General features: G+C 43.1%; 1 protein-coding gene across 7 annotated transcripts in view; it reads right to left on the minus strand.

Moving 5' to 3' along the window:
- Positions 1-6,857: 6,857 nt before the first annotated feature.
- LOC142563811 (uncharacterized) overlaps positions 6,858-26,780 on the minus strand; it is a 47,071-nt gene continuing 27,148 nt past the window's right edge. For 2 of the 7 annotated variants that reach the window (XM_075674434.1, XM_075674437.1), the window contains exons 4-9: positions 23,462-23,595; positions 21,551-21,661; positions 17,311-17,348; positions 11,868-11,976; positions 11,225-11,289; positions 6,858-7,008 (exon numbers count right to left, since the gene is read on the minus strand). In XM_075674434.1, coding sequence (XP_075530549.1) covers positions 11,238-11,289; positions 11,868-11,976; positions 17,311-17,348; positions 21,551-21,661; positions 23,462-23,595 — 444 coding nt within the window. In that variant the 3' untranslated portion in view covers positions 6,858-7,008; positions 11,225-11,237. Of the gene's footprint in view, positions 7,009-11,224; positions 11,290-11,867; positions 11,977-17,310; positions 17,349-21,550; positions 21,662-22,643; positions 22,799-23,461; positions 23,596-26,780 lie in introns of those variants that run through there. The other 5 variants (XM_075674438.1, XM_075674436.1, XM_075674440.1 and 2 more) reach the window with 5 other exon arrangements.

The raw sequence follows: 26,780 nt of genomic DNA on the forward strand, positions 1-26,780 counted from the left end.
ATAATAATTGAATGCGTTACATCTCCATATTTCAATTAAAGTTTAACGCTTGTGTCGCGATGTGATGTGGCGTGTGAGGCGACGATTATGCTCAGCACTCCAAGATATTGTGAAGAAGGACGCACAAAGCATCAAGCAAACCTGACTCCCAGTGTTTTCTGTACGCCACCAGCATCACCCGCTTTATAAAGGCCCTGCAATGTCCGGCAAGGCCTAAGGACACTCGAAGAAATTTCAAATCAAAGTTCTTTCCAAGACTATTGAAACGTTGAACACTACCTAGATTGGTACTCTTCTGTCTTCCCAAAGAATGAAGAGAAAAATAACCTTCAGAACAAAACAACACCATACAAGACATCGCTTATATATATTACCCCTGTGCGTGGGATCTGCTAGTTTTTTATTCCAACATCCTGAGTTCACATTTACGTAACCGCCGATGTTGCTATCAAGCGGTGACCAGCAGCGCTCTTTCGTTCCACCACTCAATTGCTTTCCACGTTTGTAGGTAGCTTGCTTGATTTCAAGATTAAGGGCATTGTCTGTTTTGACAGGTTTTTCTTATCTGATTGACTGAATGTAGGCTAGCAGCACCCAAAAATGCAGTGAAGTAGATCACCGGATCAGGAGGGTGGTGCCGGTGTTTGGGAGTAGCCCGCTTCCTCTTTTTTAGCTTGTGGCGCATGGTGCTAAATTACCGTAGCACACAACGGAATGTTATAAATGTCGCTGATACGGATACTTAGCGAAGAATGGCTGGCACAGTGCGGTCGCTAACGTGCCGAAAGTGCTCGAAAACGTTGTACTGCCACGCAAAAATCTATATTTTACAGGAATATAGCTGTTCGCAGTCGCTCCGAAGAGCCACTTCCCGAGCGATCACAATGTAAACGTCTTTCTGTTCCTTGCCGAAAGAGCAGGCTTCCGCTGTGCCCAAACAGTTCAGTTTTTCTCAACATTTAATGCATCTGTAATGCGTACATGTCACTTTGAGCTTGTCAGCTTTCGCGTGTTTGCCATTTAACAAGACAGAATGTCGAATTGGGAGCAGGCGGAAAAGCTCTGACCAATAGAAAGGGTTTATGACAAAAAACTATTTACAATCCAAAAATAAATATTTTTCTATTGTTTCATACAAGTCGTACGTAATCATTATGCATGTGTCATATCAGATGGGGGAGATTTTGCCGTCTTTTAATGTGGCGTGAGTGATCGGCGAAAGGGGGTTGCCAGAAATTCTTTTTACGAATTGTGAAGTAATGTTTGCATAAATGGCATAGAAACAGGGATGCTTTAACGTAACACAAGAACTTTTCAATTCCAATTTTGCTGTCAGCCCTAAACGATTGTTCAAAAATTTTGGCGACACTCCTAACTTCCCTTTTCTGTCATGAGGCGTCACGAAAACCGTGATAACTCCCCCTCTGATATGACGTGTGTACACTGATTATGTATGAATAAAGCAAAAAAAAATTATTATTCCGTGCACGACGCCTTCTTTCCATTAGCCCTCTTCTATTGGTCATAAGTTTTCAGGTTGCACCCACTTCGTTTGTCTGTAACATAACGTCTCAATATTGCTAAAACCCACTGCGTAAAATTTAACATGTATGCGTTTACGATGTAATAATATGCTGGAAAGAACTGAAATCTTTTCTGAACTGCCAGAGACTGTCTTCTTCCAAAAGAAATAGAAGATGGCTGCCCGCCGACAGATCAGACACTGGCTACTCGCACCTTCCGTTGAGCATGCATTTTTTCCCTATAATAAAGCTGTTTTGGGTGCCAGTAAAACGTCATCAAGACCTTTGGACACATAAATGACATCGCTCTGCCAACTGTTACTTCCTGAGGGTCCGTCCTAGCGGCATGCTTAACCTTCCGTGCACGCCGCCGCAATTTTTCATTAGCTACAACAACCTAATTAAAGGGAAGTGGACCAATCGCCAGACGCAGGCACCACAGAGCACCACCCTCTTCATCAAGCTATCCGTGTCACTGGGCGGATTCCGCCGCATTGAAACCCTCTCCCCTTGAGCGTTCCTTTCGCCTCTTGTGAGCCAAGTAGTTAAAACCGTTCATCATCATCATCAGCAGCAGCAGCAGCAGCAGCAGCCTGGTTACGCTCACTGCAGCGCAAAGGCCTCTGCCATACTTCTCCAACAACGCCTCTCATGTACTAATTGTGGCCATGTCGTCCCTGGAAACTCCTTTATCTCATCCGCCCAGCTATCTTTCCGCCACACCGTGCTACGCTTGCCTTCCCTTGGAATCCAGTCGGTAACCCTTAATGACCATCAGTTATCTTCCCTTTTCATTACATGTCCTGCCCATGCCCAATTTTTTTTCTTGATTTCAACTAAGATGTCATTACCTCGCGTTTGTTCCCTCTCCCAATCTGCTCGTTTTCATCCCTTAACGTTACACCCATCATTCTTCTTTCAATAGTTCGTTGCGTCATCCTCAATTTAAGTTGAACCCTTTTCGTAAGCCTGCAGGTTTCTGCCCCATAGGTGAGTACTGGTAAGACACAGCTATTATACACTTTTCTCTTGAGGGATAATGCAACGTGCTGTTTATGATCTGAGAATGCCTGCCAAACGCACCCCAGCCTATTCTTATTCTTCTGATTATTTCCGCCTCATGGCTGGATCCGCCGTCACTACCTGTCCAAAGTCGAAGTATTCCCTTACCACTTCCAGTGCCTCGCTTCCTATTGTAAATTGCTGTTCTCTTCCGAGACTGTTAAACATTACTTTAGTTTTCTGCAGATTAATCTTAGACCCGCTCTTCTGCATTGCCTCTCCAGGTCAGTGAGCATGCATTGCAATTGGTCCCCTGAGTTACTAAGCAAGGCAAGATCATCAGGGAATCGCAAGTTATTAAGGTATTCTCCATTAACCTTTATCCCCAATTCTTCCCAATCCAGGTCTCTGAATACCTCCTGTAAACACGCTGTGAATTGGATTGGAAGATTGTATCTCCCTGCCTGACGCCTTTCTTTATTGGGATTTTGTTGCTTTCCTTATGGAGCACTACGGTGGCTGTGGAGCCAGTATAGACATCTTTCAGTATTTTTACATACGGCGCGTCTATTTCCTGATCCCCTAATGCTTCCATGACTGCTTCGGTTTCGATAGAATCAAACGCTTTCTCGTAATCAATGAAAGCTATATATAGTGTCGGTCATATTCCGCACATTTCTCTATCACCTGATTGATAGTGTGAATATGGTGTATTGTTGAGTCGCCTTTACGGAATCCTGCCTGGTCCTTTGCTTGACAGAACTCTAAGGTGTTCCTGATTGTATTTGCGGTTACCTTAGTAAATAGTTTTGTAGGAAATTGACAGTAAGCTAATCGGTCAATTATTTTTCAAGTCTTTGGCGCCCACTTTCTTATAGATTAGGATTATGTTAGCGTTCTTCCAAGATTTCCGTACGCTCGAGGTAATGAGGCATTGCGTATACAGGGTGGCCAGTTTCTCCAGAACAATCTGTCCACCATCCTTCAACAAATCTGCTGTTACTTGATCCTCCCCAGCTGCCTTCCCCATTTGCATAGCTCCCAAAGCTTTCTTTACTTCTTCCGGCGTTACCTGTGGGATTTCGAATTCCTCTAGACTATTCTCTCTTCCATTATCGTCGTGGGTGTAACTGGTACTGTATAAATCTTTATACAACTCCTCAGCCACTTGAACTATCTCATCCATATGAGTAATGATATTGCCGGCTTTGTCTCTTAACGCACACATCTGATTCTTGCCTATTCCTAGTTTATTCTTCACTGCCTTTAGGCTTCCTCCATTACTGATAGCCTGTTCAATTCTATCCGTATTATAGTTCCTTATCTCCGCTGTCTTACGCTTGTTGATTAACTTCGAAAGTTCTGCCAGTTCTATTCTAGCTGTAGGGTTAGAGGCATTCATACATTGGCGTTTATTGATCAGATCTTTCGTCTCCTGCGATAGCTTACTGTTATCCTGTCTAACGTAGTTACCACCGACTTCTATTGCACACTCCTTAAAGATACCCGCAATAATGTCATTCATTGCTTCAACACTAAGGTCCTCTTCCTGATTTAGAGCCGAATACAGGTTCCGTATACAGGAACTTGAAATCCCACAAGTAACGCCGGAAGAGGTAAAGAACGCCTTGGGAGCTATGCAAAGGGGGAAGGCAGCTGGGGAGGATCAGGTAACAGCAGATTTGTTGAAGGATGGTGGGAACACTGTCCTAGAAAGATTGGCCGCCCTATATACACAATGCCTCATGACCTTGAACGTGCCGGAATCTTGGAAGAACGGTAACATAATCCTAATCCATAAGAAAGGGGACGCCAAAGACTTGAAAAATTATAGACTGATTAGCTTACTGTCCATTGCCTACAAAGTATTTACTAAGGTAATCGCAAATAGAATCAGAAATACTTTAGACTTCTGTCAACCAAAGAACCAGGCGGGTATCCGTAAAGGCTACTCAACAATGGACCATATTCACACTATCAATCAGGTGATAGAGAAATGTGCGGAACATAACCAATCCTTATATATAGCCTTCATTGTTTACGAAAAAGCATTTGATTCAGTCGAAACCTCAGCAGTCATGATTGCACTACGGAATTAGGGTGTAGATGAACCATGTGTAAAGATACTGGAAGATATCTATAGCGGTTCCACAGTCACTGTAGTCCTCAACAAAGAAAGCAACAAAATCTCAATAAAGAAAGGCGTCAAACAGGGAGATACGATCTCTGCAATGCTATTCACAGCATGTTTACAGGAGGTATTCATAGACCTGAAGTGGGAAGAATTGGGGATAAAAGATGATGGAGAATACCTTAATAACCTGCGATTCGCTGATGACATTGCATTGCTTAGTAACTCAGGAGACCAATTGCAATGCATGCGCACAAACCTGGAGAGGCAAAGCAGAAGGATGGGTCTGAAAATAATCTACAGAATACGAAAATAATATTTAACAGTCTCGGAAGAAAACAGCAGTTTACGATAGGTAGCGAGGCACAGGAAGGGGTAAGGGAATACATCTACTTAGGGCAGGTAGTGAACACGGATCCGGATCATGAGACTGAAATAATCAGAAGAAAAGAATCGGCTGCTGTGCGTTTGGCAGGCATTCTCAAATCATGAACAGCAGGTTGCCACTATCCCTCAAGAGGAAAGTGCATAACAGCTGTGTGTTACCAGTACTGACGTATGGGGCAGAAACTTGGAGGCCTACGAAAAGGGTTCTGCTGAAATTGAGGACGACGCAACGAGCTATGGAAAGAAGAATGATAGGTGTAACGTTAAGGGATAAGAAAAGAGCAGATTGGGTGAGGGAACAAACGCGGGTAAATGACATCTTAGTTAAAATCAAGAAAAAGAAATGGGCATGGGCCGGAGATGTAATGAGGAGGGAAGATAACCGACGGCCATTAAAGGTTACGGACTGGATTCCAAGGGAAGGGAAGCGTAGTAGCGGACGGCAGAAAGTTAGGTGGGCGGATGACATTAAGACGTTTGCAGGGACAACATGGCCACAATTAGTACATGACCGGGGTAGTTGGAGAAGTATGGGAGAGGCCTTTGCCCTGCAGTGGGCGTAAATAGGCTGATGATGATGATGACAGGTTCTGTAGCTTGATCTGGAATTCTTTTTTTCCCTCTGACCGCTAACTTATTCATCGGTTTCTTATGTACCAATTTCTTCCATTCCCTCCTCAGGTCAAGGCTAATTCGAGTTCTTACCATCCTATGGTCGCTCCAGCGCAATTTGCTGAGCACGTCCAGATCTTGTATGATTCCAGGGTTAGCGCAGAGTAAGAAGTTTATATCATTTTTAGTCTCGCTTTTTGAAATGAAACAGACTTCATACTCTGCGCTAACCCTGGCATCATACATGATGTGGACCGCTTAGCGTAGGCAATGTTATTCGTTCTGAAATTGAACAAAAGTGACCTCTTAAGAACGTGTAGAGTATTTCATTGAGCTGTTCAGATAACGCAGCGAATAACTGTCCGATGTTTGTGTCGGCAGTTGCGTAAATTTAAGCTCAGGGGATTGGAATCAAAACAAATTGGAATAGGTTTACGTTATAGGGGCCACTTTGGAATACGTGGACGTTGTTGCGCGCCCGTTTTACAAATGTGAATGTGCCGCCTGACTATCGCTGACAACCAGAAGCTTAGTTACCGCCTCCACCTTCTCACTCTGTTTTTCTTCTTTATATACCCCTCTCCCCAAGGAGCTGAGTCGTGCTCCCTCTAGAGTTCCAGAAAATAGAGCATGTTTCTCTTCAGAGTCACTGACACTCTCTCTCTCTCATTGCGCGTTGGCTGCAAAACTACAATGAAGACAACGGTCCTAACCCTCACGCTACAATCAGTAGGAGTTCACACGGAACCAGGCAAGTGTTCAACGTTCAGCTTCCGGCAAGAACATTGTGCATTCACGGACTACATCTCCGCTGGGTGTCCGTGTGCAGATTACTTGTGTCCACTGGTCTGTTGAGAATCGTCCTTAGGCACTTAGGGAAAACTTTCTGTTTCCCACTTCAATGAAATGAATTCTCACGAAAATTATTATTCAGCTTCAATATAACAGCATAACAACATGTGTCTTAGGGGAGCTCAAGCCACCTGTGTAATGTTAATCATCGCAGCGTATTCTGCTAAAGCTGGGTGATAAAGAAATGTCAGAACGGCGCATACATTGTTTAGAGTAGTTAAGTAAACACATTGTCACTTAGCCGAGTTACCCTCTGGAGACTCCTGGGTGTATTTCTTAATACAGGAGAATGGTAAAATGCCAGATGGATCTGAAGAAGTTATGAAATAAAGAAATTCTGCTTCCACTGATTTCATTCCTTATATAATTTTTTATTTGCTTTGCTCTTTGGCGAAACATTTCTAAACGTTAAAGATGCTGCATTCATCGAACATATAATGTTTCCTCCACGGGGCCCAGTTACTGCAGGCTTAGTTTCGTTTATCCTTGGCCACGCACTTCCTGCAACATAGAAGGAATAAGCCTCAAATCAGGGTGCCGAAATTTGTTAGAACCGTTTACCCATTTTAAATAATCTTTAACAACTTCGATAAACGCGGGAACATGCCTATTCAATAAATGTTTTGAGTTGATCTCTCATGGGAAGGAAAAGAATTGATAAAATGCGTCTAATCTGGACGATTAGCCTAACACTTCACATGTTGCGTACTGGAAGTTGGTGCTCGTAAATGGCTGCAAAAAATATCTAACAGTTGGAGCAGTTGTGTCATTACATCTCCACTGATATAAAATTCCTTTTAAAGCGAGGCTTTCTCTGCCTCTTATCCTGAATTTCCGGGCACTGCAGCGATTGTCTTGTCGCCCGTGCTGCGGGTTTCTTGAAACACGACAAGATGGCGCTCGCCTCCGCGCATCCCGGCTTGCACCGCCACGGGCCGGGATGAATAGTTTTGTGTATGACATTCGGTGTATTTGCTTTCCAATGCTACAAAAACGCAGTCGCTGGGCTGTGGACGTCGCTTGCTGGGATAGGACAGTGGAAACATTAGAGTCGCCCATAGCCAGAAGAGAGCGCTTGGAACTGGCGTCTCAACAGTATGCTTGCTACGTGTGCACATGGCGCACGTAAACACGCACCAGCAAAATGATTCCAAAGTCTGTACGCAACGCTGACGACAACAACGCCGGAAAGAAGCCTAACCTGGAACAGGAGCGTCTCTGCCAAATAGCGAAACGTGGTGCAGACCGCAAATGTATGTATACAATGTATACATAAAAATATGATAATTAAATTACGTACAGTCCCATAGCCTAAATTTTAACTCTTCTGTCACAAAACGATGTCCCAAGTGAGGCAATTTTAGACATAACGAACAATGAAGCACGAAGTCTAAAGCAAAGACGCCTTCCGGTGTATTCTCTGGAATACGCAGACTAGCAGCAGTGGTGCACGCAAGGTAACGTGTAGCATCAAGTCAACACCCTCATGTCGGACTAAACGCTGAATAAATTGCACATTCACCTCCAACATCACCGCTAAATATCGTCAGTCAAAATACACAGCGTACAAATATTCCCTTACATCGATTCGCACAGTGTCTGGAATACGCCGATATATTTTCCCCCCAAATGATTGCCGGTTATATCCGTACATGTCGACACGTGTAATAAACGCACAGAACATCTCGGGTTTCTTATTTTACTAGTAGTTGCCAATACGCTTTACAAAGGCATATGCTGTAAAACCGTTGACACCGACCGGTCTCGTCAATAATTTTCGTGAATTTGTTGCAACTGGAAAGGGAAGGAATCTGTCGGTTGATCAGTCGCTCATCTGAAAATGATCCGTTTTCATTTGGTAGAATGGTAATTAGGTGAGGCAAACAGAGAGCTCGAAGATCTGATGATACGAGAATGCAACATTCCTTATAACTTCTGTTTAAGCCATATTTTATTTTCATTGCTTAAACCTTCCTTCCTTCCTCACAACATATTTGTTTCGAAATTTGAATGGCATTTCGATTCAATTATTTGGAGAGGAATAAATGCCGACACAGAGAAGTTAAGGAAATTTTCAGAAAACTTTGTCGGAACTTCTGATTGTACTATATAGTGGTTGAATGAGGTTGGAATGCTCAATAGTGGTAATGCCGTTCCAAAAAATGTTCATCTTGAACGGCTTGATGTCTGGCGGAAATAAAAGAACAACTCCACTCTTCACATGGCTAGGCTTCTCACGGTAATAATCAGATCTCGGAATTTCAGTTTTGCGTCTGTTCACTTTGTTAGCTCGTGACACTTTCTGTCATAACCTCAAACTTTGACAGCCATTCACGCAATGATTTCATCTTCCACCTGTCTTTCATATTTTCGTCTTCCATATTAATCACGATGATTGCAAAAAACCATTTGTTTGATTTGCTGAGGAATATTTCCAGCAGCCTGTCAGATATCCTGACGGTGACTGATTTGGCAAACATTTTTTTGAGCGGCCACCTTTGATTAGAGTTGCGACAACACATATTTGCAGAGTAATCTCTTCTGTTTTGTGTCTATTCCTTTTTCTATTTGTTTTACAGCTCGCATGGTGGCTAATGTTAAGGGTGTCACTCGAGCGACACACATCTTAAGCTCCTCCGAAGTGGACCATGCTTGAACCAGGAGTTGTCCTTGGCAATTTTTTAACATCTTGTGTATCACTAGCGGCACGACACAGGAATATGGAAGCGTGGGATCCGCTCATCGTAGTAGGCGCCTCTTCTGAAAGTATTATGCAAGCAAATTGCTGTCTCTCTGCTTGTAAAAACTCTGCTTTGTCCGACAAGCGGACTGCGTTCTATTGAGATTCCTGAATAAAAATTTTTAGGCCGCAGCTCTTAGGCGCCGATTGCTGCAGTGAGCGTCGGCGTTGGAGTCGGTGGCGGTGTAAACGAGCAAGCGAGCATAGCGGACGCTGAAAGTGAACGCGGAGCGCACCGCGCGGATGAAAGACGCGAGGAGCAAGGCGGAGAGGAGGGTGGAGCAGGACCATGAGGCGAAAAACAGAAGATGGTGTGGCGAAAGCGTGAGAAGCGTAGAAGGGTGACGGGGGCTACCAGATGGTGCCAGGGTTACGCGCGTCATCTGGGAACTCTGTGGACGGCGGCTTCTGCGAATTGCGTCCACACATCACCCACGCGCTGGTTCTCGAGATCTTCAGATAAGCGGGACAGTCGCGCCTTAATTGGCTCCATTTGCAACGTGTCGCACGAGACAGCGTCCGCGCCAGCCAATATATCACGAAATGAACATACGTAGAGTACTGTGCTCGAATTTCGCATTAGGGACTATAATAAACGTCAGAGTTTTGTCCACGTTAAAATGGTTTCTTTCATATATTCCACGAGGCGCAGATCATATCTTTTGTCTTTGCCACTTAGGTACGGGGCATGGTAAGTACCCGACAGGAGTCAATTACACAGTGGTTCTGCTCGCACGCGTACAGAAAAAAAATCCAGCCAGAGAGCAGATCACCTGTGCTTCCATCAAACATTTACAACTTCACTGTCTCTCGGTTTACTACACCAGCGGCAAGTATAATCAAAATTGTTTGCTGTTATTCTATCTGCTGCATTGATGTTTGCATTAACCGTGCTATCAGATTTAATGCAAGTCGCTGAGGCGGCATTGCATACCGACCTGTATCGCTTTGAACGTCACAATTATTTCAGATTTGCTTCCTTATGCATTCAAGTTCTGCTAGTTCCATGTTGATTTTCATTGTAATTCTTTCCGTGACGTCGCTGATCGGTACTTTGGCTTTTTTAGTGATCGTTTCGAGTAGGCCTGCTGTATTCAGTTCTTTCGTCGCCACAACGAAGTTTTCACATCCTAAACCATGGCCCTTGGTACACTAAAATAATTCGCCTAAACGCAGAATTAGCTCAACAGTCAATCACTTTTCTCTGTCAAGCCGTCTAAGCATGAGCTGATTCACCCATGTTCATTTTTTGTCACAACGCTTATGCTGAAATATCGTTGAGCATAAATAGTGACACACAGCACTGCACCATGTTTGAAAATGTGGCTATCGGCGCTGTTTCGTCACGCCCAGTCTCACAAGCTGGGATTACATTTTGTGTATTAGACTGGGAGCCTATAAAATGATCCCCGTTCTTGATACACCCAAGTTCATAGGTATGTCGCACCTTCATACTGACTACATAAAATTATTTTTCAAAGTACAAACAAGAAAAAATCAAACTTCTCTGCGGCGTGCAATTTGTGTTTCTATGGTAAATACGAGACAGCTTCACCACTAAAACCAAACAACGACAAGAGGCTATTGATGTTCGTGAGACTGCCACAATGTAAAATTTCTTTGCATTCGTTTCTTTTGCCTGCATCAAAAAATATAATTAAGGTGTGTAGTAGTGCTACTGATTTGCAGGTATCACACGATCATGTCCTTCTGCGACGTTTTTACTCTAATTATTGCGTTTTGCGCGGCCTTGCACCCACCTAAACTTCCACTTTCATACGCGGCATGTACAGTTCATAGCAGTATTGCATCCTTGTCCCTCTCCACTTTCCTGTTTCTGTTGTGGTAATTGACCGTGTTCACAAGTACCAGCCCAAGAATATTTCATTATATGGTACTGCTCCATAATCTTCATTACCGTTTTTGTCTAACAAACAATATCATGGCTAAATTTTGTTATGATGAGTTGTTACGTACCAAAAAATCTGGTTCATTTTCTGAAAATCTTGAACGGAAAAACTTGCGTGTTTCGACCAAGCAGCCTGGGCAATAGAATGAAATAAGAAAATATAAACCAAGAAACAAAAGCCCAAAGAGCAAGGAAAGAAACCAGCACGTGACGCTTAAGCGACTCGTACGAAAAAAGAAAGAATGCATTTGTGGACACGCACTTACCGAGTTCTGTACAGCACAGTTAGAGTGCGACACATACTAACAACTTCACACTTAGATAGCCAAAAATTTTTACCGGAAACCTGGAAAATTTCTTCATTGTGCATTAGTGTGCCAGAAAGCGGCAGCCTAAATAGATTGTTTTTTCTAAGCTGAAATGATGTCCTGCTTTGATAGCCACAAGTCCATAGTAGTACATCTCAAGAACTCAATAAAGTGACATCTTCTTTAGTAAAAGGCACAAAATGTATTTGTACTTCAGGCAATAATTGTACACTACAGCTTTATAAAATGCTGATCTTTAGTTAAGCGGTTTTGGTTGGACGTCTCTGCAACTAAGCAAAATTCATCAAGCAGTAAAGCGCTCTAACAGAAAATAAGATCAACGTTCTTCTTGGAGCCTTGTAATCAAAAACGAGGCGTACAAGGGCTAAATAAATTTACTCACACGAATATGGTCGCTTTTAAAGCAGTCAGGTAAAATGGAGGCCCGAAAAATGTCTGCAGAACCGTCGCAGTAACATTCTTCGTGCAAAATGTATTTCGCGTGAAGACGTCTGAAACCGAATAGTTATAATAATGCATTAAAACAGAAGCTTTCTATAACCAGTCAACGTGTTCGTTTTATTATGGAATTATATTGATAAGCGCAAAACGCCAACGCCTGTATGGCGATGGCACTTTGCTAGAGTGGCCAGGTAGCATGATACAGTATTGAGTTTTCGTTGCACATTAAAGCAAGGCCGAATCGAGAGACCCGAAAATCGTGTGGATGCTACAGTTCGTGTGCATGTGGCGTTTAGGTTGTGAAAATAATGTATACCTACTAAAGTATTGCTGTCTGCAAGGATTAACGAGGCATTTCTTCAATTTTCGCAGGAAGCCCTTTCCTGCTCTGGCCCTCTACCAGCTCCGCTCGGAACTTGAAGTGGCTGAGGACTTCTGTGCACGGATTGCTGCGCCCGTGGTCACCATTACTGCCGCAGCACTGAATGACAGGCCTCAGGGACAAATATCAAAAATTAACGTGCTATTTTCATTCGAAGAGCTCGATGGTGCATTGGTGACATGTAGGCGTTCTTCGTCACCAGGACCAGATGGCATCATGTAGCTGCCCTATGCTACCTTGGACATGACACACGTGGTGAGTTGCTCAAATACTACAATGAGTTTTGGGACAACGGCGCCGTTCCTAAACAATAGAAATCGAGCCGCATGACTCCCATTCTGAAACCAGGATAGTATCCGCTTGATCCACCATCACATTGTCTCATTGCGCTTTCGAGCTGTGTCGGCAAAGTGATGGAAAGAGTGATTCTTACTCGCTAGGAATGGTACTTAGAGCGATTCAACATCTATCCGGACACTCTGACGGGCGTTCCTCGAGGTGGCTCGTCCATAGACAACCTCACTGACATTGTAACCTGGGTCCAAAATAAAAATAACCTCAAGTGCCCATCAGTGGTACTTTCTCTAGATATGAAAGGAGCATACGAAAACGTCACCCATGAGGCCATACTGAACTCACTTGAGACGGCGGGAGCTGGTGACCGGAAGTATCAATGGATTCGGGACTATTTCACTGAGAGGTGCTTTATCTTACAGACCGAAGACGGCCCAACTTAGGAATATTGAAAAAACTTTATACCCTTTGTCTCTTCATTGATCTTATGAAAGCATTTGATTGTGTTAACCATGAGATTTCATTAGTAGAACTTCATGATTACGTCATTCGTGGCGTTGTTTTAGATCTTTTAAAAAATTACCTTGCCCACAGAAAGCAGCGTATAAAAATTGATGATGTTATTTCTCCAGCTTCTACAGTAAAACAAGGAGTGCCTCGGGGGTCGAGTCTAGAGCCTTTGTTATTTATACTTTACAAAAACGATACAATTGATATGCCTAACTCCCAAAAGTTAGTGATTTATAGCGGCTGATACCAATACATTTTTTCTGCGCGTACAATGAACGACCTTCAGAACACGAATAACGACAACCTATTACAGCTTGATAGTTGGCTTCATGGGAATAAATTAGCGCTGAACCTAAAAAAAAAATACACTAACTGTGTCTTTTTTAAACGAACTAAGAAAACATGTGACATTGAACGCACGCTGACATTCCAGGACACCCTTATAGCACGCGTAAAATGTCAAAAATTTCTAGGTGTGTTGTTTGAAGAAAGTATGTCGTGGAATGCGCACCTAAAGAAATTAACCTCAAAACTAAGCAGAACAGTTGGTTTATTATTCAACTTGTCAGATCTAATTCTTCTGCATGTAAAGAGAGCGATATATTATGCCCACTTCTACTCCCTTTTATCCTACTGCACACTAGTTTGGGGTGCTACAACAACTACGAATTATAACAAACTGGAGGTATTGCAAAAGAAAGTGCTGATGATTCTTGAGAATTATCATGGTGAACCCAAAGAACTACCAACTAATCATTTGTTTATTAAACACAATTTGCTCAAAGCGAGTAAAATATAAGTCTATGTGTAAGTCTAAGTCTATGTCTAAGTCTATGTATAACATAAGTCTATGTATAAGTCTAAGTTTATGTATGTGCGAGTCCTGCTGCACATACATCAACATAACTTGTAACACTCAGCATACACAACGCCAGCTCCTTATGCACTGCGTAACGAACATATAACAACAACACGAACACGCAAAAATTACGGAGCGGCTGTCCTCGCTTATCAAATACCCACACTAATAAAGCGTCTGAATTCACAAATATGTTTCAGCATGAAACTCTATAAATTCAAGTCGCAAATAAGATGTATTTTGTTGAATAAGTGGAGAACCCTTTAACAAAAGTGCATATTTATTTTTTCATGTTTCTATGTTTTTATTCTAAGTTCGTTGTTGCCATATCTGTATTTGATTTTAACTTCCATTGTGTATTATTTATACAATTTCAAGATACCGTGTCATGTAAAGTCTTTCACATCGTTTTTTTGTAAATGTATCACTTTGCCTGCTGTCTTTAAGGTTCCCAGGTCACCTCAATTTGTCTATGACAACTTTTTTGCCTGAGGACATCGAACATTGCGTTGGAAATCAACTGAAATGAACTAAACTACACATTACATCTCCCGTGGTGTTCTGCAGGGTGGAATGTTGAGCCCCATATTCTTCAAACTCGTCCTGGTTGGACTAGCGAAGTACTTACCGCCTACAATTAATGTCTCAATAAACACCGAAAACATTTGTATCTGGGCCTCTAGCGACTCGCCCTCAGGTAGGAGCGAGAATTAAACAGGCGGCAACCATGACGGCGTCTTATGTCCCAGAACAAGGCCTAAGTACTTCTACTTAAAAGTGCGCATTGGATGTGTTCACGCCCAAACAAATGCCATTATGTGCTGTTTCGATCAATAGTCAAGCTGTGTCCTATGTTAAGACGCATCGCGTACTGGGTGTCATCACGGACTGCAGCCTCTCGAGAACAAGTTAGTTGCCATTGCGCAGGTGTTCGAATTTCTGTGAGGGATAAACTGCGCTGCACCAGTCCAATCTATAACCCTGCTGTACAGGGTATTGTTTCTCGGACTCTTACGTTACATTCTACCAGTTTAGTCAACCACATGTAAAACGAAATTCGCGCGTTGGAGAGCATACAAGGCCAAGTCCTACGCACGTGTTTAGGATTGCTTCAGCACACCTCAACAGCCACAACAATTTCCGTCGCGGGAGACCATATGATCCCGAAGTAGGTAGCTGTCGACTCTCTCAGAGTGCTCATTCTCCATCTATCGAGAATCGCCAACCATCATTTCACGTCCCTACCAAAGAAAAAGACCTCAAGCCAGCTTCGGAGAGTGATTAACGTTCACCAAGAGCGCATGCCGTCATCTTAACGCCGGCGGCGAAGTCGTCATGTCCCTGTGGTGCCTCTGACAGCCTGAAGTGAATTTTGCTATTCCCGGAATTACAAAGAAGGACAATCATACATCACCGGCTCTGAAGCAACTGACGATCCTTCTACTGCTTCACACGTATCATGACCGCATACATAGATATGCCGATGGTTAGACCTCCCCTGCCAGCTCAACTGCTGCACTCACCGTTCCAGCCAAAAAGATTTCAGTGAAATTTAAATTGTCGCACATCACTACACCTACTTCGACAGAACTTGCAGCTCTTCATGCCGCAATGATGTATGTCACCGAAGAGGCGACAGAGAAATGGGTCGTATTTCTTGACTCTAAGGTGGCTCTTCACAGTATCAAGCCTGCATTACGCCCCAGAACTTACGAGCAGATTGTATCTGAAATCAGGAAACTGCACCACCATGCTCTGGAAAAAGGGTACATCATTATCAGTCAATATATTCCAGCTCACTGTGATCATCGTCGACAACAACCTTGCTGACAAGACTGCCCGATCTGCCTACGAAGACACCCGGACGTGTCCAACACCTTTCACAAGGTCGAACGCTACCCAAAAACTTCGCCTACTTGAACTTAAGAAGCCGCAAGATCTCTTGAGTTCAAGTGCCTTCAAATGCCGATAGCATAAAGTGGACCACACGCTATGGCTAAAACTGCCATCTATCATTTCCCGCAGTGAAACAACCTTGCTTTGCCGCTTGTCGTTGTGAGTGGCGTTCACGAACACCTACTCTTATCGTATAGGAATGGCCGAGAGCCCGCTGTGCGAGTCCTGTGGGTACGAGGAAACCATCGAGCACATATCGTGTACCTACCCTCGCTACGATATACAACGCCTGTGTCTGCGGGCAACAATATGCCGACTGGATACACGTGTTCTCCGAGTCAAAGGTACTCGGAACGTGGACACACCCGACACTGGCACATAAAGCGATTCGTGCGAAAATAGAATACTTGAAGTGCACCAGCTTAAGAAACCGTTTATAGTGTCCCTGTGAATCCTCCCACACGGAATCTGTGATTATTTGCTCCCCTTTTCCTCTTTCTATTCCCGTTTCCCCCACCCACAATGTAGGATAGGAAACCGGCTGCTCGTCTGGTTGTCCTCCCTGCCTTTCCTGTGCATACTCTTTCTTTCTTCCATGATGCGTGCAAGATTTATAATTCATTATACTTGATCAGGAAGTTTCCACAGAAAACATATCGCTCATTACCGATAGCAATCTTTAAATGTATGTGTAGCAGGAGCTTTGAAAGGGTTCGAATATAAACTAAGAAATATATGCCTTTGCTACTCAAATCGTGAACCAAATCAGAACGAGTGCGATGCATTTCTTGACCCTATACTTTCCTACGCGGAATATGGGACCTGCTATTAGTGAAGAACGTCCTTTGGTGTGTGTGTTTTGGGTTTGTAGTAGTTGAGGGGAACCAATATTTACGTTTTCAAATAAGTGGCAATATGTCAAATAATGCAAGTAAAATTGAGGAAAAATCTTCTTGAAGGCATTTATTTCAAATTCCGGCAGCCTTTTCTATTACAATAGATGATGTACAAAACTTGCAGGTGCGCTTCACCTGATCACTTTTTTGGAGTAACCAGGATGGCGCACCTCAAGCTAGAATGGTAATTGAAGTGTCAACATGCGAGATGGGGACATCATTCCTGCATCTGTCCATTTCACGCACTATCAAAGCTTACAAAAAACGTGTGTCAGCTTTAACACAACTATTAACGGGAACATGGTCATATTGGTTACGTCAAGCTAGCTTTCTGGAAAAGCGGTGGGCTTACAGACTTTCCCATATTATCTATTGCTAGCCACTGGCTTGGCGACAATTCACCCACGCAAGAAAAGCAATTTTTTTAGAATAATACCTAGACAAAACTAAATACATGATGCAGCAAAGTATAGACTAATATGTATCCTCAGCGATGAATATACAACATTTATGGAACATTGATCTTAAATCAGATAAGTCAACATACAATCCGCACGGTGTGTTCCGCTCTCCGCTATATTTGTCCTGAAATAAATAAGAGAAAACATATATAGTGTTGTACACTTTCAATCGACTTGGGCAAAATATTTTGCAGGAAGGCCTGCATTACGTCGTATTGTATTAGAAGGGAAACACTCCACTTTTTCTAGCTTACGCTCTGAATCAACCTCACATTTTCGTTAAGTGGTACAAGAAACACAAATATAAATCTGTACGGAAATAAACGTGGCCCTCTTAAGAACCCGTAACCTCATTACGGCATCGCGCAGCTGCTCTTGCGGGAAAGGCCCAAGAGAGGTCAATCTACGCGTAGACGACTTATATAAAGAAGGAGTACGCTACATCATGCGCATATAATGCAATAACGCATGCAACACAAAATACCATCTGATCGCAAAAGTGCATGGTCACTTGAGGTGAGTTTTATTGCAATAACGTTTATATGGACACTCTTGGTGCATTTCTGCCGTCGGCGTCGGCGCTGCCATGAGGTTTCGTATGAGTGAAAGCGTGTGAGGGTGAGCCGGCGAACGCGTTTCAATCTCGCGTGCGCTAGCGAGGAACGCGGCCCGAATGCGTGCCCTCTGCTGTGGAGCGCGAGTCAAGGGGGGTCAGGCGAGGGATGAGGGGGTTCTTCTCTGGCGACAGCCATGTTTTCTTGCTGTCCTCCTCGCCTGGTGCTCCGTACAGAGTGGAGACAACCGCGGCGTCTCCTACAGCGTCTCCTACGGCTTTGGCCCCTTGAATCTCGGACGCCGTAGCAGATGCCTTTGGCGGACGCCGTAGGTACGCGTTTCCGGTGCTCGTGTGTCTTGAAAGCAATCAGCGACGTGGCCAAAGTTCGCGAATGCGGGGGTATCATCTTCATATCGATCTGCGATGTTTGCAGAGTGCATGTGTTGCCGGTAGCTTTGTATGGGGCTGTGCTTTCGAGGTTTCGTTCGCGTTGAAGCGACACATGCACGGAGGTACATTCGCTCGCGGCTGCTGCCACGATTCCTTTTTTCAGCTTTTAAAGAAACGGTTTCCGTTGTCATCGAACGAGATGTGTTCGTGTTTATCTGTGCGTGCGTGACACCGTTCTGGTTGATTTAATCAAAACAGGTTGACGGGCTTGTTGATTTGAAACCATCATGAATGGGTAAGCGAGACTGAACAAGAAGATACAAAGAATCAGACACGCAAGAAGAGCGCTGTGTCTGTGTGTATGCTTCTTTCTACGTCCTCGTTGAGTCACGATCACACATTCTGTCATCGTTAATTTTGTTAGTAAACCAGTATACGGCCGATAAAACTACTATCCCTACTTCGTACAACCAATCACTAATTTGCTATTGCAATTGGTGCTTCGTCTTTCGTGCAGAGGTGGGAATATTTTCTAATACCGAAGAAAATTTTGTAGAAAAATACACAAAACACGCATCTTGTTGAAGCAGCACCTACGGAACTATAGAATGGCTTGAAATTTTTAATATTATTCCCGTGACACGGTATTGCTGCCCTTCCACTCTTCCGATTGAATGGCCAACTTCAGCTAACGAATGTGGTAGTCGTACAAAGGGAGGCTGTAGTAGATATGAGTCCTCCGGCGAAGGCTTTTAAAGAACAAGTTTATATTTGCTTTATGTCATGAGGTTTTATTTGGTTACGTTTCACATAGAATAAAGCTTGACTATACCATGGTTTGTAGGGCAAGAATTAAACTAGTTATATAAATGCTAGAAACTAGCTTTAATGGAAGGAAATATACTCTGGCCTCAATTGAGAGATACGGAAGCACACTGTTAGTGAACCTAATATCAATTTCAGCCGTAATTACCCAAGGAAACATTACCAAAACACGTACCGAAATGTATCGCCCATCTATTCTAAATGATTCGCTATTTTACGCATGATGCAAACAGTTACCGGCAGCAAAGGTGGAATCAAGCGAGAGGGTCTCACCCGACTATTGGGAATACTGATTGTCAGCATTCTTAAGTACAATGCACCCTATCTCGCTCCCTACAAAGTGGAGGTGCTCGATTGGCTAATACGAAATGCATATAACGCCGAAACGGCCACTCTTCACCTTGAGGACTGAAGGAGATGCACACTATGAACAAGAGATTTTGGAAACACAGTTGGCAGGCCAGAATGAAAAGCTACAATGCACGAAAGAGCGGCACGACGTCTCTAAATGCCCTCATACGGTAAGTGCGACCGACTCGCCGACAAAAGCCCGGACACGGGTATAGCATATCACAGAGGTCTCATTGATCATCAGAAGCATGCATCTTAGCAGTCTGGGTGTTGATGACGTTTGCCATTTCTTTGAGACTTGTAATAAACTATAATTCGGATTCTGGAAGACACATGCCTCGGATCCTCGTTTGCAGCGACAATTATTGTTTAAGACGGAATTGAGTATTTATTTTTCTACAGAGCGAGTTAGCACATGAACAGATGATGTTGCATTACAGTGGATCCAGCCGATTTACGCCAGGCGTTGTGGCACCTTATCAAAACATACTATTTCGACGCACAATTTGGACTACATGCGGAGCGAGGTGTGGATTAGGCGGGTAGTTTCTGCGCAACTTAAGGTCACGCATTTATTTCATCGTATACAGATTTTAATTTTGCGCATTGGTTATCGAAATTAAGGTCATCACTTTATTGCAATTTTCGTTTCTGCACTGCACTGCTAGCAAGGTATACTAAATTAAAAGCACTAAATTAAGCGGAGATAGAACGTCCTATGGTGTAGCCAAAACGATCAAAATATTAAGACAGCATGATGACGAGAACATGACGGTGACGTCGTGATGGCGACTATATGAAGACGGCAAAAGGCGTGGCATGTTGGCGAGGGAATTTCGACCACCGCCTGGTGACAATTGGATGACATTGATAGAATGACGCTGACAGAATTAACAGTATTCAGGAAAAAAAGGGTGGCTGTATACGGCTACGAAAAGCAAACTTGTCGGCGTTCATGAAGATGTAGCACACCTGAATTCACAATACAGCCATATACGGAAATGTGTGTATTCTGCCCAGATAAATAAATCTGCCAGCAGAACTTCACCATTATTTTCACGAATTTCGCAAACGGGATGAGTCAAGCTAAGTAGCGCTTCATGCAGAAAGGCAAAATTATAATACTGGCTTGCTCACAGCCCAAGTTTTGCATTGACGTTGTTCAAAGTTAACACGTTGTTATCGGAAGTGATTACATCACTAAGATCTCAAATGAGGCATGTTATACTGAAAATGAAAGGCTTCACATATACTCAACTTAATGTCTCGTGTTGCAAGAGCACGTACTGCTACAGCATCTGATAGCACTCTTGAACACGGTTATTCAGCTCACAAAGCATAGGGTATTTTTGGTGCGGCCATATTGGAAAAAATATAACCGCCCGTGCACTCCGTGCAGATGGTAAACAAGCAAAGTTGAAATGTGTAGCCTCACTGTTCATCGCGGGAGGCCCTGATGGTTTATTAAACTCTTCAACTATTGGTTTCGTCTTTGTATTTCTTCTTGAGGTTACGCGCACGTTTGGATTGGGCTTATCACATTGTTTATTTGAAATGCTGCACTTTGGGCTTCACATAATCACTATCATGGAGGGGTGGAATGAACGGTTTAATGTTTTAATGCAGTGGATTCATCAAAGTATTTCTGTATTATGCTACGCAGTTGTGTTTCGTAATGCGTTAATCATGGTATTTATGACACGGTTATTGACACGAGATTTAATTAAAGAAGGCGGCACATTTATGAACCTACTTCGACATCGGAGATTGCTGCGCGCATGCTCTGCTGCCGGAGAGAAATGATGTCACTATCGGCGTAGCCAATGACGCGCCACACCTTCGCTGCGAGATAATTATGTCATCGTGAAATTGTCATAACCCCATCCCCATCTGTATCCATTCCCTGCAATAACACGTAGAAAAATGTTTGTTTTATATGTGTAAGGGTATCTATGCCCACCCAAGGGGAAACTTGTCTACCCGTCACATAGCACCAATGCAATGGCTCATACCCTAGCAGTAGTGTTTCTAAGGTCGGGCCACGAGCGTTTCCTCTAGGCATATGCAACTTTGCTGTAAAATTAAATTGGTGTAACGTGATCAAACATTTCCCATCACGAGTTTTCAGGACTTCAAAAGGCAAAGTCATCCCCCCCCCAACATATCTAGCGCCTAACGTACGAATGCGGTGGTTGGTGAATTACCTGTCATACGCCAAACAGCGCTGTATTCCAGAACACGCCCGCGAAATGGGTGCGTTCCCTCTTACAGTGGACTCCCATGTGCATCGTTTTATTTTGTTGTAGCATCCCACGCTGTAAAAAACGACAGCCACGAAAGCAATAATGGAGGGTCACAATGTGAAACCCACCACTGTGGCCGTGTGATATGCATGGAAGCGACTGCGCAACCCGTGTGAAAACCCAGCAGATGATTTCTGCTCGTTATAATCACCATGCACTTCTGTATAGGCTAATCTAATCGCTTTGCACGGAGAAGTTTGTAACTTTGCCAAACAGACCCATTTCACACGATATTGAAATAATAGTGGGAGTTGGAGAATATTTTATATATTTGATATTAGAATTGCCATCGAGAACGAAATTGTTTAAGTGGGGTAATATTATGGCTGATCAGTTTTCGAAGGTAAAAAGGTAAATATAAAATTTTTCCTTGATGAAAGCTCCCTTACCCAAGTGCTAAAAACCGTTATGCGTTGGTTATCCACAGTGTTTCAGAGAATTCTGACAGAACTACACATGACACAAACATATTTATGTGGGAATGCAAGGCATGGTGTGAGTAATGTGCTGAATAGTGTTACAATTTCTTGATTATATTAGGCTTTTATATTAATTAGGACATTTGTTTTCTACCTCCTTTCAGGTGCAACTAATGCGAATCGCGAAGAGTGTCCCCTAACCTGAAACAACTCACAGTGGTACCTATTCCATGCCCTGTGAATCGTAAGGTGGTTATAATTGATGTGCGTAGTATTTGTTGCATACAAGTGGGTCAAATGTGGCAATCTAGATACGCTTACGCATGCTTATTTGGTGCCTAGAGAGAACATGTTGAGCGGAATTAGTTTGCTCTAGCTAGAGTACGTGTCACGCGTGATACGGAGGCAGTGAAGGCGGTTTCACGAGTGATATGCAAACATTGTATGAGTAAATTACAATCAATCAGTATTCCAGAGGTAACTGAGTGAAAAACGAAATTGGATGGAGATCTTACCGCGAATAAAGAAGTGTTCACTATTTCACTTTTCTTTTTGTATATAACTTTATATGCATCTTAAGTACCAACCATGGCTTGTGTGCTGGACGGCGAGCATTAGTAGCGGGTTTTTGAACAGAGTGCTCGCTTGAATCTACTTTTGCAAACTTGGGCTGCTGATTTACCAGCAGGCTTCTTTTCGTTTCTTTATTTGTTCTCACCAAGAACTGTGGCTGCATTCAAAAACAAAACATGCGTCTGTAACTTGCACTGGTGCAAGCAGTCATGAGGATTCATTCTTTTTAAAATGCTTCCACAATGCTTTCTTTCAAATTATATAATTCTTAAAATTTCTCTCAGCTTACTCCACTTGTAGGTAGAGTTAAATACACGTCAAGCAGTGTAATTTGTTGTCGCACTTGTGAAATGGTCGTGCCATCAAATATATTCAGGTACTGTCCCTATCTAATAAACCTGCAGCTTGCGTGTTGATATTATTGCGTTTTTTAATACTTCCGCGTTTTTGAACAATTGGGTGAAGCCTAACCGAAATGAAGCGAAATTAGGCACCGAAGCCGGGAAATTACAAGTGTTTAGTTTTGAGAAAGAGACACTGCAATCAGAAGTTTTGCTGTGAACTGAAAGGGAGTGGAGATGAAGGCTGGATGCTTACGAGACGAACTTATAGGCTTGTGAAGTTGTAAAATGTTTCGTTTGTTGCAGAGAAAACTCTCAGGAGCAAATATCTGTCCTGGTATTTTTACTAACGCACCTCCACGAATTGGTTTTGAGATGTTTTATCTTTCCGCTGCTTTATGCTAAACAGATCTATGGCCTAAGCCTGTTCCTTAAGTGAGCAGTGTACAGTGGGATAAAAAGGAAAGTAATGCACTTACGAAGTAAAAAAATTAAACATGGTGTCAAGTGATGGCTGCTGTGCCTCGGCGAAACTTTTCAGATTTTCCAGTGTCGCACTGCCATTTATTGCTATCCAAAGCGACGTTGTCGCATTCACCGTCAGATTGTTCATCTGTAAAAGAACATACGAGGAACATGTATGTTTCATGTTCATGATAAGGAATCTTCTCGTATTCTGTGTTGAATTTGAAAGCACGAATGGCCCTTATGAATTTGTCGCTCCGGAATTCGTGTAAAGGTCCGCACTTTAGACCAATGGCACTTCAAAAAAAAAAATTTGAAGGGCACTGCAAAGTGGGCAGCTGTATTTTGCAGACCCATTTTCTGTGCTTTGGGAAAGCTGCACTCTTCAGGACTAGGACCAAGCCACCTGCAGAATGACAGACCGCATCGCGAACAACGAACACGGCTCTATACGAAGAGGCACACGTAAGGGGCTACATGGGTACTTCCGGCCTCTTCTATCGGAGTATACTCCCGGCTGAGTCCTTTGAATCACCCCAGAGAACGTTGGCTTACGCTCGACCTCAGAGATTTGGTGGGCCTTCTTATTTTCTTTCCGACGTGGTGTTAGCTCCTATATTTTTCGGAAGCCTCTTCTTTCACGCAGCTTTCATTGATTCAGGCACTCCATTCCAGTCAGCTTTCCTGATTCAACTTTAAAGTATATTATGGAAAATACATTAAAAAGAGTTATTTCAAACGTGAAATATGTTAAGGGTGATGGCTAAATGGAACTGTCAGTGAAGCTCTCATCCACCTCATAAATATTTATCAAGAAATGAGATTGGCCGATGTTATCAGAACAGCACATGTGGGTAAAAATTTGATTATATTCAAATGACATATTCTATAACACGAAGTATTTTAGGAATGTGATAGTTACAGTATCTATAAAAGAAAAGACATCCGTTTTCTAAGGAAAAAATAAAACTGTTTAAGGGCAACATTTAAACGAGCATAGTAACTAGTACTAAAATAGCAGTAAAAGAGGAAAGCTTGCTTCCAAAAATTTGTAGCGACATTTCTGCAAGTAAAGGGTATTCAATATCGAAGGTTCTTAAGTGCTGATCAGTGAATCGATGAACAGAATAAGCATCAATTGAATCCAGAACGTCGGTGAATATATACAGCTGACCTATCCAGTTAAATTCATATGCACAAATGACTGGCAGTACGCCTAAGCAGTCGGAGTAACAGGGGCTTAGGTTTTGAAAGAGGTGATGTAAAAGTTACAATTTACAAGCCCCTATGGATACTTAATGAGCAAGGCTAATGCACATTAAAAGTAGTTTTAGAGCGATAAGAGAATAAGTGTGGAGTGTATGAATTAATGCATAGTAAAGTGAGGCATCTGTATCACTGCTAAGAATTGAGATTTACCGTTCTAATGCCAAGAACGTTTTTCCTAATAAGACTATCTGATAGTGAAAGGCACAGATTGAATTTCGCTTTACCTAATGGTTTTCTAGGTAGAATGGTACATCAGTAGGGCGAGAAACAGTGAATGGTGGCCTGTTGTGTGTACTTGCACGGATTTGCTTTTAGGGGTATGTGCGCGTTAAGGATAAGAAACATCGCGTTTTACGTAGAGCCTGGGCGTTTACCAATAATCGAAAACCGATCACCACAAAGCAATTGAAGAAATCTTTAGACTCATTGAAATTGTTGCCTACTGGGCTAAGGTTGAACTTATGCAAAACGGGCACAAGGTGATTAAAAAAGTGAAGCTGTCGTTTTTTTTCTCTTTTTTTTGCGAGGAGTACCGCGTTTCGTCACAGTGCCTACGGCCTGGCTGTTCCCTTTCCGAGAAGGCCAACCAGGCGCAAGGAAACACGTTATTATTGCGTGCCTCCGGAATTTTTACAGTACCACCAGATGGCACGTGACGTCACATTGCGCGGTGAACAGACAGTGGCAATGCAGGGCCAGGAAATACCTCGGGTAAGAGAATATAAATGCCTTGGCATATGGATATAAGGCAGTAGATATATGGAAACATCGGAAAAAAATAACATGAAAAGGGAAGAGAAATGTAGCCATAATGCAGCGCAGAGCGCTATGGGGATACAATAGGTACGAGGTCTCCATGGGAACCAATGGTCAGTGGGTTGCCTCGCATTGGGCGCTCACAGGAACACTACAAATGAAGCTGTGCAGGGTGATATGGGCTGGACGAGCTTTGAAGAGAGGGAAGCGCGCAGTAAAGTTGAGTATGAAGAACGCCTGAGGAATACGAAAGAACGTAAATGGGCTGGGTGAGTGTTCAGGCATGTGTACAGGAAAAACATTGATTCGAAGTGTAGGAAAAGAACTAGGAAGCTTACCAGCAAGTATGTGGCCTGTAGGGTGGGCAACACAGCAACAAAGACGGTCAAGCGGAAAGTCACAGATGCTGAAATAATCGCATGGATGGCGGCAATGGATAGAAAACCTGCCCTGAGTAACTACTTAAAAGGAAAGAAACGAAATCAGGAAAGAAACAATTTATGATAACTGAAAGGGAAGCTCATTACTTTTGGAAGCGAAATCGGGATGCCTTAGAACACGCACCAATAAAGCGACATATGAGAAGGAACAAGAAGCAAGTGCTTGCTACGGTAAAGCTATGGAAACTATGGAGCATGTTTTATAAGAATGTGAAGACGTCTACCCAACGGTCAATTTAGGCACCACTGGTCGTCTTGGAGCCCTTGGGTTCAGCGAGAGCAAGGGAAAAGCAAACTAGTCTGCAATAGGGATTAGTAAGAGGTGATTGGAACATTGGTGGAAGAAAATTAGGGAAACAAAAAAAATAGAGGCGTACAAAAGCAACGTTTGCAATAGGGGTTCAGAAAATTTGGTCCTGGGAGTTCATATTGTCGCTTTCTTATTTTTTTTTTCTTTTTTAACTTAGGTAGGACATCAGACACTGCAATAGCAAGAGCTTGGTAATAAAACCCACTGATGCTCATAACATCCATCCATCCATCGCGGTGGCGCCGGCTGTATGAGGCAGACCAAAAAATAAAACAACCAGAAAGCTCGCCTTCGCGTTTTGGCGGCTGCGCGGTAGTGAGGAAGTAAATGCTTCTTGTGGATAGAATGTATTCGAATCGCGCTGCGTACGTATGGACATGCTGCCTCCGACACCATGTGTTGAAGAAGTCCGTCATACTAGCTAGTAGCCAGAGACCTGGATTGGGAAGAATTGGGGATAAAAGTTAATGGAGAATACCTTAGTAACTTGCGATTCGCTGATGATATTGCCTTGCTTAGCAACTCAGGGGACCAATTGCAATGCATGCTCACTGACCT

Source organism: Dermacentor variabilis, chromosome 11 (assembly GCF_050947875.1).
Source record: "Dermacentor variabilis isolate Ectoservices chromosome 11, ASM5094787v1, whole genome shotgun sequence".
Lineage (NCBI taxonomy): Eukaryota > Metazoa > Arthropoda > Arachnida > Ixodida > Ixodidae > Dermacentor > Dermacentor variabilis.